At 38.3% G+C, this 12,984-nt stretch overlaps 2 protein-coding genes across 2 annotated transcripts; both read right to left on the bottom strand.

The window, feature by feature from the left end:
• Positions 1-318: 318 nt before the first annotated feature.
• LOC147864605 (uncharacterized) lies at positions 319-1,417 on the bottom strand. Its single transcript, XM_087318613.1, has one exon. It carries the CDS (start codon positions 1,411-1,413, stop codon positions 496-498), a length of 918 nt encoding a protein of 305 aa, XP_087174739.1. The 5' UTR covers positions 1,414-1,417; the 3' UTR covers positions 319-495.
• A 1,368-nt stretch (positions 1,418-2,785) lies between these two features.
• Positions 2,786-6,332, bottom strand: LOC147864604 (polyphosphatidylinositol phosphatase). Its single transcript, XM_087318722.1, has 7 exons — positions 6,198-6,332; positions 5,837-5,977; positions 5,206-5,432; positions 4,950-5,099; positions 4,120-4,346; positions 3,751-4,009; positions 2,786-3,157 (listed from the first exon to the last, which is right to left on the bottom strand). Exons 1-7 carry the CDS (start codon positions 6,265-6,267, stop codon positions 3,026-3,028), a joined length of 1,206 nt encoding a protein of 401 aa, XP_087174848.1. The 5' UTR covers positions 6,268-6,332; the 3' UTR covers positions 2,786-3,025.
• Between the last annotated feature and the right edge of the window lie 6,652 nt (positions 6,333-12,984).

Here is a 12,984-nt window from a genome sequence, read left to right as displayed (position 1 = left end):
TATTTTAAAGTTTATACCCTAGGTTGTCTCCTAAGTTGGTGGATACAAGGACTTGGTATGTTCCATATTTAGAAGGGACCCTTAGAAGCATGTCCCTTCATGATATGTTACTAGTTCAAACAGCAACTTAGAACTACACAATTGAAAGGATCCAAATAATATTTACTCTTATGTATGAACCATTCATTACCCTAAAGAAATGGAAAGACAAAAAAACAATATTTTTGTGGAATGAGGAAATATGCATAAAATTTAATAATTTCTGTTTACAATAAGCAGCTAAAATTGACAGGAGATTGTTTTGTATCAGAATCAATCCATTTTTCAGGAGCTACTTTAACAAAACACCATTCATCAAAAACACAAATTGGCTTGACTTAACAATTGAAAATCCTATGTTTCTATAATTTGACAATTTGCTCCAAATCTCTGGTGGGTGCCCACCTCGCACCGCCGAGGTGGATCACCACCTTATATATATAAACAATTTGAGTTCTATGCAATCGCTGGCATCGGGATTTGTCCGACCACATCCTGGGCCCTATGCTTAATGTGCTCGGTTGTACCATGGACACGGCCCAAGACCCGGTCGAGCCTGTCCGAACCACGCGGGTGTTTACCCTTGAGGTAGCGGTAGAGCCAGACGATGGCCGAGAGCGCAGCCACACCTGAGCCGCCCGTGGTGACGACCCCAGCCGTGCACAGGAAGAACACGATGCCCGCGGGGACGAGGATGGGGCTGAGGAAGACGAGGACGGGGGAGAGCACGGTAAGGACTACGGCCGACCCGATGGCGAGGGCACAGGCAAGGGCGATGATTGCAAGCCACCCGGCCGGCCCTGGCCTATGCCTCTTCAATCTTTGCATCATGCCCGGGGCTTGGCCTCCCATCTCTCGGGCCTTCCGACCCATCCGGCCCGCCTGATCGCGTGCTTGGCCGCCCATCTCTCCAGCTTCCTCCCCTAACCCTTGGGGGGCCATGTCCTGGGCCCTGTGCTTCATGTGCTCCAAGGTCTCATGGACCTGGCCCTTCATGTGGTCCAGCCGCTCCGAGCCCTGAGGACGCCTACCCGTGAAGTAGCGGTAGAGCCAGGAGATGGCCACACCCGTGCTTCCTGCAGTCACTATCCCTGCCGTGCAAAGGAAGAGCACGATGCCCACCGGGACAAGGATGGGACTGAAGAAGAGGAGGACAGGGGCCAGTAGGGTTAGGGCTATGGCGGCCCCTACCACCACTGCGGCAGCTACAGCAATGAGCGCAACCCAGCCTGCAGGACCCCTGGGCTTAATCTCCTTCAACTTCTTGAACATGCCGTCTGCCTTCTTCCCAGTATACCCGCCCATCTCTTGGGCTCGGCCCTTGGCCTGACTGGCCATTTGTCCAGCTTGCTCCCGGGCTTCCTTGGCAGCCATTAAAGTTAAAAAAAGAAGAAGATAAAAAAGCAGATTTCTTGACAGACCAAGACGAAACAAAAATGATTTTAATGCTTAAAAGAGGTTAGATAGAGAACAGACAAAAAGGAAATATGATAGAAGAAATTCCAAAAGACCAAAGCAGATCTAAAATGCTCTGTTCGAGGTTAAGCTATCTATGGTGGTGACGGTGATGGTGATGGTGATGGCGATGGCTTTATAGCCACATTCTTCTGCAATGCAATTTTAACACTTGGCAACATCTCCTTGTAGTTGTTTTATTGAGTTAATAATAATTTTTGAAGTATTGAATAAGATCTCTTTTTCCCCAAATCCACATCTTTTCATTGCCATTGCCAAATGGTGACAAGTTACAACCCACCTAAAACATTTACGCAGGATCCAGGATCCGGGATTCCCGCATGGGGTTTTCCGTTCTCATTTTCTGAATTCAAAGGATACCTACCTGGCATGTGGATATTTTTTGGTTTCTTTTGCGTTTTAACAGGTAACAATGAGGACAGTTCTTTCGTGATTCTGTTTTCTAGAAACTTCACAATACCCACAACGTGGGCATTTTTTGTACGCACGAATGTTCGGATAGATTCATAAGCAATGAATGATATCCTTTAGGAAAAACATTGCTGCAATGCAATTGGAGATGTGAATACCTTATGTTTCTCATTTGAATAAAACATGTCATGTTGATGTAGGCTTACTCAAATTCATCGCACCCCAAATGGGGTATGAACTAGCCATACAATTGCACCCATTGATTAGCAATCTCATGATGCCACTTACTTCGAACCTAACCCATTGTTGACACATAATGCACCTACCTACTGTATACACAATCCTAACCTAGTCATTCATACATATATACATCCATGAGCTCCTAGACGATACATTGTCTGATAAATTCCACATACACACATTATTCCACATCCAAAGTGTATCATGATCATAAACCTAGAATATATGACTAGCATCAGATTTAGATCGTTACACATTCAATATGAATAAATCCAATTTCACAATGCTTTATTTCCTCAACGACATGCCTCCAATTTTGTCACTTTTTTGCCAGCAATATCCTGGGGGTAGTCTAAATCTTGTATGTGTAAATTCCCAAACGACCTTTTGCTTGCTCACTAACTGTATCCCAAAGGCCAATTTCATGCTATTGACAGTGACATAACCAAGAGTTTAGCCATAACAAAGTTGTACAGAATAACACATTGAATCATCAAGATTGCTTAATATTTTGAAGGTATGTCATTCACTGAAAATGCTTTGGAAATCACTAGCGTTGATCTATATATATTGAGGGATATTTTGCATCTTACCTTTTCACCTATGCACCCAAAATGGGTTTGAGTGAAGACATATAATATGTATCTTTCACCTTATTTATACATAGCATGGTGCCTCCTCTTTAATGGGAAAATCAATAACAATGGGCTTGAGACAGAAAAATCCCACATTGCTTCCCTATATATACCTTTACAATATGAGGCAAATCAAATCATCATAAAAAATTTTGAGAGAGAGAAATGTATAGCTTGCTTATATGTTACAAAAAACACTTTCGGCATTTAACTCCCCCTATTGGTCAAAAATCGTATTTTGCTCTTCCACTTAACAGAATAAGACACTTCATATCTGACACGGTTCGTTTCTTGTGCTTGAATAAATTCCACGCCTCTATCATGAGTCTTTTCCTGGAACCCTTGAAGTGCAAAACCTGAAAAAGAATCCAGCCATTCAAATAAAGGACACTGATGTTCATAAAGAATATATGGTAAGTTATTCACAAAATTCCTTCATTATATGAAATTTATTGTCATTTGTTCAAATTTGAAACAATGAGAAGAGATCCATAATGTCTTAGAATCTCAACCCATATACAACATAGACCAATAATGTCTTGTGTATTTGCATGGCTCAAGAACATTAACCAAACTGCCAAATACACAAGTTCAAGTAGCTTATGCACACACTTTTTTTTCAATGTCAATGCTATGGTTGGAAACATAACCTTTTGTTAGCAAGTTCATCAGTTACCAATGGATAGCTATTCACTCTTTTAATACTTGATTCTTTGTAGCCTTTAAAGGGCTCTTTAATCCCAATCAGCAATCAGCACTTCAATAAGAGGATCTCTTAACTTGTTTAGTTAAAGACCAATTAGGACCAATTGGACAAGGTAGGCAAGATGCTTTGTGCAACATACAGGGCTTAATCAGGAACCTTTATTATGATACCATTCTTTATTTTAATTGCAAGTATGCATAGTAATCGAGGTCAAGATCGTATGCGAAGAGTTCGGATTCTTACTTTCACACTATCAGGCATCCCATGGAATTGTCCTGCTCCTTCGGATGGAGTCCAATTGTAGTCTTGAGATGGTAAGAATAGAATTCGTACACCTGCGATCTGAGCTCTGAACAGCGTTCGTGTTTTGAATTGCGAGCTTATATTTTTTGAATTTTCAAGAAGAATCGCTGCTAGTGATAACTGATCACCAAGCATCCTTGTGGCTTTTGCAAATCTCTCTTCATAAATTTTTACTACTTCCATGAGGAAAGTCCTTGCCCTGAAAATTCTCTCAATGAGTTAAACCTCCACTTATAGCCATTGATAAATTTTGAGAAAAATCTCATGTAATTTCTTGTTATGCTGCATTTCACAAGTAGAATATGCTACCTTGACACACTCTGAATTTGTCCTCGTATCATTATTACCCCAGAATTGATAGGTTGATCCCTGTTATTTCGAAAAGTCAACGCCATATCAAAATCCATGGATGTTTCGAAAACACATCGAAGTTCATCTACTACAATGATGTCTGCATCCATAAAAATGATATGTTGAAAGATATTATCCTTGCTCGACATATCTTGCATTTTTACCAGCAATTCACCGAGAAACACCTGTCAAAATCAAAACCTTAATATACATATATATATGATACACTATGACTTTAACAACCAAAGCAACTGACAAATTCAGCATTCAAACCTAAATTCAACATACTTAAATCAGAACAAGTACGCAGGCTGAAACCCTAAACACAACCTCTACATAGTCGGTATATAGCATAAACTGCAAATTGGAGCTAAGATTTTGATTTCATTTAATCTTTTATCTTTCCACATGAAATTCAGGAAGAAAAACATCTGTCATCTGCCCATTTAACACTAATCACCTCATTTTTTTCTAAAGGCATTATTAGTAATTCTCCTTGCACCATAATTATAAATACTTGGGACAACCTCAGGGAACACGACAGAAATGTCTAGCCTAATTTATAATTGAGTTCATGGAATGAACTAAATCGACCAATGCATTTTGTCTGAAATAGATATGAAATTTTTAATGGTTTTGACATTTTATTTCTAAAAAATACTAGAAACTCAATCCTTTCACTTTCACTGCAGCACAATTGTCATTACGAAACTCAATAGAAACAAACTAAATCAACACATCAAGTAATGATGTTTAAGATCTTATACTCCAGGTCAAATAACACTCACACAATATGATTGCAGCCTTTGAAGCATAAGGTTGTTTCGATCAAAGATATCACTAGTCCTATGTATATGAACATCAGCAGGTAGCTTTGATGTTGACATGACAGAGACCTTGTCAGTTAATACAGTTACCATACTGTCTGGATTTGACATCTGGTATACACGAAGAGAACCAAAAAATCGAAAGCTATCAGGTGTCCAATCGAGCTTTCTTGCCACATTTGAGATATTAACCATACAATAATAAAGAGATAAGTGCCTGTATGGATTCGATGAAAATGGTAAGGATTGTATACGGCCTATCTGGTTTTCTGATTGTAGTGTTACCGAATTCTATTGTGTCAGTATTAGTTGTTTTGCTATCTGGAACTCCTGCCTTCGGGGGTACAAAAAAGGTTACAAAAGAAATTCCACTAGCATTGGTTTGCAGTGAGCATGACCTATTTCCTTGCACTATCCTTCCTTTTTCAACTGTTGCGCTAACACCTGTAGATGAATATTATTGAGCTCATTCATAAAAGAACTTTGAAAAAAAAACAAATGAATCACCACAATAAACAAAGCGCACACACATATAGGTTTATTTTTTGTCTGTAGATACTGAGCCCAAATGAAGAATATTTGTAGAGTCCAGGATCAGGAGTCATTACTAGTGCACAAAACATGTTTTTAATCAATTACTCATTCCATGAAAGTATTAAGATAAACTGGCAGCTGATTATATATCCACGATTACATATCTATTCATGCATAGAGGCTCTCTGCAAATTTATACACATCTATCCAACAATGATCTAACATCTTCAAACATGATCAGGCATATGGAGGGAATAAAGAAAAACTTGGGTTCTTTGGGAGTTTGTTTTTTTCCATTTTGATTTCCTCTTTACCTTCACATTGAAGTCGCCCTGGCAATCCTTGCCCAGCAGCTTCTCCGAAGACTATGTTCGTGTGTTTGACATGACGAACACCTCCATCTACATCATGTGATTTGAATATGAAAGCAGTAGGCCTTCTCAGTATAGCTATTCCTGAAATAAAAAAAGTCAGATTTTAACAGAAGAGAAAAGACAAAATGCTTAACTATCAATGCGGAGTAAAAAAAAAAAAAGATTGGTTTTTATTTTGAGCAGATCAAGAAGCAAAATATGCATCAGAAGAAGGGACGAACCCAAAAGGGAAATTGTGTAAAAAAAAAAGGAAATCTTTGTAAGTCCCTCTGTGAGCGCGTGTATGAGAAGATATAAATACCTGTGAAAGAGATGGAGAAGAAAAACAAAGACGCGAGACAGAGAATGCGATGGCGTTTCGGGAGCAACATGGCGCATCTGTTTCCATAGCCAGGTTCCTCTTTCTCCTGCTTCCCCTGCTTCTTCCTTGGAGAAGTGACTAAGCTCTGGTTCACATGATAGGAAAAAAAAACAAAAAGCCACCATTACACATATGTACTTTCTTCTACACTCCTCTTTTGAGATGGATGATGAGATGAGGATGAGGATCTGGAATTGCCTTCCCGTGAACCCGAGGCATTAGATCGGAACACGGGATTCAACACAACAATTCTACGGATTATGTTTACAATTGCCACCAAGGAGAGCATGGAGCTTTTGAGCGGATGTATGTGGAGACGATGATTCTTCGTGGTGACATGAAGACCATATGTGTTTATGGAGCAACCCACGAGAATGAGTTCTAAAGGCTCATTTCAATGGTTTAACACTGAGATAAGTGGGAAATTGGTTATCTTATGGTTTGGGTCAAACAGTTACAAGCATGACCAAATTTGGGTTGTATCATAGTATTCTACACACGAGGATAAAGTGTGAGGGTTAATCAAGAGTGTAACGGAGGGAGGATTACTTTTAATCCTAGGAATTGAAACAACCCATAAGGGCCACGTGTGAACTCGCATGGGGCCCTTAGGTCTGCCTATAACTATGAGGCTTCATTAGTCACATCATTCAACTATGTCACAATTGTGATAAAGTGGTGAACAAACTCTTGTAGCGAGCACATTAGTACCAGGTACGACTCAAATGCTAGGGCGGTGGTATGGAATGTTGATCAAGGCTCGAGTTCGTCTCGGGGGTGGTTGGGTGGATTGACACCCGTCTTTCTCTCTTTTTTCTTATCTATCTATCTTATATTTCCTTGTCTTATGCTTACATTAGGAATGATCTCTAATAAAAACCATGAAGACCTTTCATAAGGAGTGGAGTTATACAAAAGGTTGGGACTAGCTAAAGCTCTCTTCTTTCAAATATGTTCATCTGAACTTCCAAGGAATAACATAAGGTAATATTTGGTGGTATCGGACGTTGATGGAAGTTGTGTTTATGACATTGAATCTTGCATGTATGTTGAACGTCATGGCGAACTAAAAAGGAAGAGAAATATGGCCTAAGATATAAATGAAGGAATTGTCCCTTGGGCTACAAGTTGCGAACTCTAAAGAAAAGTATGTGAAGATAAATACAAATATACAAAGAGGACAAAATCGAGAAAGAAGGAGATTCATGGGTAGGGATTAGAGATGAATGAACGAGTTATGGGTTAGGGAGAAGTTGAGTGAAACTTTAGATCTAAAAGGAGTGCCATGAGATAACAAAAAAACAAGGTATGGAAGCAAAGAAAAACTCGTTGAAAATCATACTAGAATTCCAAAAAAAGAACAGAAACTCTTCATCACATTTGAAGGGAAGTACGAAGGAATCCAACTATTTATATTTGCAATTGATGGTAAAATACTGAATATATATTCATTCCAACAAAGCTAAGACCAAACAACAATAATAGAGGACAAGCTCATAAACTATAGCATAGAAAGTATTCATTCAAAATTAACAAAAATCAATCAAAATATCAGTGGTTAACAAAAATGGTGATACTACAAGAAAACCACACACACATTCTTTTGGTGGAAACACACAATTATATATGATAATGTATGCTAAAAACACTACAATGGTATCACATCGTTGTTACACGAGTAATGGGACATGTTGAATCGCCAATAGTCAAGACAAACACTCCTCTAAGGAAAGAATTTTGACTTGCTCCAATAAACAAAATGCCACATCAATACTCACTTCAACTTTCATAATAATGATTTAACTCCATGCCTACCATACCAAATCGTTGCACATACCCTAATTATGACGCAATATTGTAGAATTAGGAAAATGATCTGCATCTCTAAATTCAAGTTGACCCGAGTCAATACTCCCTTCAATTTTCATAGATATGGTCTAACCTCCATGCCTACCATACAATACAAAAGCATTGTGTTGTGTTCATATCTCAATCATGATGCAATCCCGAATATCCCAAAAATAAGAAAACAATATTTGGCATCTTTACTTTCGGGTCAACCCAGTGAATTATACAAACACCTACTATCTTGGCGTCAAATAACACCCACCCACCCACACCCTCCCTCCCTCAGTGTGTGTGTGTGTGTGTGAATTGTGTGATGGCAAGGTTTAATTATATTTCCTGATAGAACCACGAAATGCACTACCGTGTGTACGTATTGTTTCGATTTACATGAAAAGTGAATCCGTCAAACTATGTCCTAGAGTGTTTAATCAAGTAGATGGGATTGTGGGGGGATATTGCATAATCGGGTGCTACTACTTGCAACAATGAGGTAACTATTCTTCAAGGATTGGGTGTGAGGGGATTTAGAGGGGAGAATGTAGTCGCATCAATAAACATGAGACTTAGAACCTAGGACTAAAGTTGATCAAGCCGGCAAGGCCCTCCTGAGTCCCAAGTACTATATATTTTATTTTTGGAAAGTGTAAGTAAAAAAGGTATCATAGTTATGATATTGCTTCAATATAAAAATAATTCCAAGACCTCATGAAATTTCTTAAACAATATGTGCCATTTTTTCTTTTGAAGCTTCCAAACATTTTGAAATTCCAGTATAAGTTTTTTAGTATAAACATATTATTAATATATGGAACAAAAGAAGTATCCCAGATGCTTTGAGCCCAACCTTTGATAAGGACTCGGGATTCTTCAATAAGAGCTTTGGAAATTTAATTAACACACTCCGAAAAGAAAATTCGAATTGCCCTTCTAGTTTGAGGATTGACTGGATCACACAAAAACCAAGCATAAAAAAGGCATATGCATTAATTTAGATGTTAAAAACCCCTCTACGAATACATGACTTCTTGGTATCTAGTTTGTTTAATCCAAGACCTAGATATACGTATTTTAATTTTAGGATGAGGAATATAATAATGAATGTTCCCTATAGGTTGATGATGAACAAGGATATTGGCAAAAATGTGGGGGCGACTAAGATCGCACTACTTGTATCAACATTATGTGTTCGATTCCTCTAACATTTAGGGAGCTAATGTGATGACATTGACACTAATATATTATTTACGACAACACTTCTAGATGTTGTTCATGATCTCTTTTTTTAGTAGGACTTATTTTACTAGTGGGAAACCTCAATGGCAAGCATATCAACCTTAAACTTCTTCAAGCTACAATACACTTAGGGAGATATTGTGATGACATTGACACTAATATATTATTTATGACAACACTTCTAGATGTTGTTCATGGTCTCGTCTTCTTTTAGTAGGACTTATTTTTAAGCTAGTGGGGAACCTCAATGCCAGGCATATCAACCTTAAACTTCTTCAAGCTACAGTACATGGTGCATACATTCACGATGTAACAAACTCTTGGCATGTTATGAAAGCGACAAACAATGGCGAGGGATGATCATGTGGGAATACATGTACGTGTGGGGATGATAATATGGTTGATGGTTTTGATGTCAACCGAGATGCAAATGAGGAGGACAACACTTGTTATGAAGCCACAAAACATCTCAGCTAAGATGTTTGGGCGAGCGACATTTATAGAGGTAACCGAAGCATTTCACATCAATATTGATCCGGAGGGCAGGGTTCATAATGTAACTCAACAAAAACAAGAAGAAGGAGAAGGAGGAGATCACAAGGTAGTGATTAGGTTGGCGAGGGTGATGTCGTGCACTGAGGATGGTGAATGCGCGAGGAATTATGGTAATATAAGTGTAGGTGGTAGAGTGCCAATGATGCAATGTTGCGGAAGAGATAGAGGAGGAATCCATTCATTTTGTGTCGATGTTTCGAGCAACCCGCTACATTGTGGCGAATGTTATGCCATTTGCGGCGGTCCCATCACACCCGTTATCTCTTGCTCTGCCGGCAAATGCATCGACACCACCACCATATCCGATGCTCCCATGCCCACAACTGTGGACAATTCCACACAAGGTGCACAACTTATTGGTTTAATTCAATCTGTGACTATGGCCTCTAATCAAGCCTTGCATCTCACCTCATAGCCTTCATTCTAACCTCAATTCACCAATTCTAATAAAAATGGCCACATCACCAGTGGGAATACACCATAGAAGTCTAATTCTACTCCTCTCATATGCTCAGGTAAGATTTCATCATCATCAAATTCTTTTTCACTACTATCCTCTTCCTTGACCATATATATCTGGAATTCCCTCCCTCTGGACCCAACCTGCATAAGAGATCCATCAATCAATTTCTCTGGTTTGCATGATGTGTATATGTGGTGGTTCAATCATGTCTTCTTCTATTGCTCCTCCCTCTTTGACTTCTGTACCGCAAATTACCCAGACCCTCTTTATCTTTTTGCAAAGGAATTACACATACATCGGGAATTTTCCTCTACTCAAAATGGGATCTCTTTATGCTTTAAAGGCCGAAATATTGTTGGTATACAATATTTTCTTAATGATTCTTCTTTATTTTTACATTAGTTTTTTGAATTAGACCTTTCATGGGATGGGTTAATGAGCAAACAATTTCATCGAAACCATTCACAAAGAAATGACATGCTAAAAAGAACATCCAAATACATATTATAATTGATCAGGCTCCAAATACATATTGTATTGGTCAAGTATAAATCAGCGTGATCAGCATATACATAAATTCGTCCAACAAAATTGGAGTGCTTCTACATTCATCAAGCCCATTATCTCCCATAGACTCGGTGACCTAAATAGAGCAAGAAGGAGAACCATTTACGTGTGAAAAACTGTGTTTGGATAGCATTAGCACATCTAGATTCTACATGTCACCAGATCAAATAACATTCAGAAGAGATATCTTGAGACATGCCATGAAAAAATTTGGACGTCTTGATGTTTTGTGCTTTGATAGTAGCATGTTTTCTGCCCCACAACTATGATCAAGAAGAGAGAGTCTATACAAACATGCTTTGAATTAAGGAGTAACAATAAAACTAGAAAGATGTAGATCTGTTGGTAAGGTGGTTGCATGAATTATAACAGATGATAATGGTGTCAACCCCCTAACATCTATTCAATTAGTGCAATTGTGAGATTTGGATCTCAATGCATGGGTTGGAGATCTAGCATACAAGATTAACATCTAAAGCAAGAGAGCGAGGGATTCTAAACACATCGCCAAAAACTCCAACTACTTGTCAAGCATATACATATCTCTAGTTATTGCATACACCCCACTCTTGCTTTTTCTATGCTCAACAATTTGAAACAACGAACCCATGAAAATCAGCTAGTTTATCTTCCCCATGCTCACAATAAATATGGCCCCCTCATTTGCTTTGAATATGGCTAACTTGTGAAGCTTGATGATTTATCTATAACATAATGTGTTACATAACCTTCAAATCAATGTGCTTAAACAATGGTCCCCATTGCACACAATGGGAGGAGATGAGTTGATAAGGTTGTTATTGCTCGATTTAGCAGTGCATCTATTGATTATAAACAGAGTAGGATTGAATGTTGCATGTAAGGAAACGTTCTAATGTGGTTTTCATTATGTCTTACCAACTTGGACTACAAGTTTTGGGTGGTCCTTTTATGCATGATGCATTCATAGACAAATGCATGAATTTGTGAGTGAGATCTAATTGATGTATACCAAAGAGAATGGCACACCAATGGTTCAAATCCCTCTTGAAGTTGACTCTACACAAATACCATGCAAGCCTAACCAAGTACTCATTTGAGCACCTTCTATCAATACCATAGAGGCATGAAACCTATGGGGTAGGTCCCAAAATCTTTGTATGAAAGTCACTATTCATCAAATACCTTCAAAGCTACATACCACTAGCTTTGTTCTAATGCTCACATACAACGATGATATACGATGCAACATCCACATGGTCAACAATTTTTACATGTTTTCATATCCATCATAATATACAAGACTGCTTTCTTCTAAGAGTGGTTATCTGTAAGTGTAGTCCTTATACTTCAACTTGTTAATCATGTACCAACATGGGTGTGCTAATGGTGCTAATGGTGCCAATGGTGTCAAAAACCCACACATCGATTTGTGGCTCTTGAAATCGTACACATGTGCATAGTCACTCGAGTGCCCCAATGACCACATAAACAAATGTCAATCACACTAAAGAATGTTTTGGTTTTTAACCCAAAATATATGTTAAAAACATGACCTGAGAAGGGAAGTCGAATAGAAGCATATCTAATACTAAAAGAAGATCATGAGAAACTATTACAAGGGAAATAGATCCTTTCACAATATATTGCATTTTGCCGTGTCTTATGAAGAATTACTATATACACGCATATATATGATTTATTTTTCAAAAATGAACAAAAAAAGGTGGGGAGGAGGGTAACGAACTAAAACTACTGTTTTCAACATCTGTGAGAATTTCTTTAAAAAAAAACTTGAATTATGAAAATTCCAAAATGCCAATATTCATTGTTTATTTAAGATTGCCACATTTCACCACATCAGGATCTAGATCTTACGATTGCTACTAACTAGAGTTTAAGCTTTGGAGCCACAAACTCCCAATAGGACACCAACAAGAATCAATGTTACTAAGAGAAGATACTTCTTTCCTCTCCAAACCATTCCTATGATCAAGAATTACTGATATTGTCCCCCAACTGGATGCAGATCTTACGATGGGATCATTACTTGTATTATCTTTTGGTAAACAAAAGCTAATA

The sequence above is a fragment of the Azolla caroliniana genome, unplaced genomic scaffold (assembly GCF_043228905.1).
Source record: "Azolla caroliniana isolate FFs.n. ecotype wild unplaced genomic scaffold, voAzoCaro1.0.p SCAF_4, whole genome shotgun sequence".
NCBI lineage: Eukaryota > Viridiplantae > Streptophyta > Polypodiopsida > Salviniales > Salviniaceae > Azolla > Azolla caroliniana.
This window is presented reverse-complemented; position numbering and strand designations above follow the sequence as displayed.

Excerpts from the sequence above, each read along its gene's own strand:
- LOC147864605 (XM_087318613.1), bottom strand. The coding sequence starts at position 1,413 with ATGGCTGCCAAGGAAGCCCGGGAGCAAGCTGGACAAATGGCCAGTCAG.
- LOC147864604 (XM_087318722.1), bottom strand. The coding sequence starts at position 6,267 with ATGTTGCTCCCGAAACGCCATCGCATTCTCTGTCTCGCGTCTTTGTTT. Across the intron at positions 5,978-6,197 it reads CTTCTCCATCTCTTTCACAG|GAATAGCTATACTGAGAAGG; the intron begins GTATTTATATCT and ends TTTTTATTTCAG. Across the intron at positions 5,433-5,836 it reads AGGGCGACTTCAATGTGAAG|GTGTTAGCGCAACAGTTGAA; the intron begins GTAAAGAGGAAA and ends ATTCATCTACAG.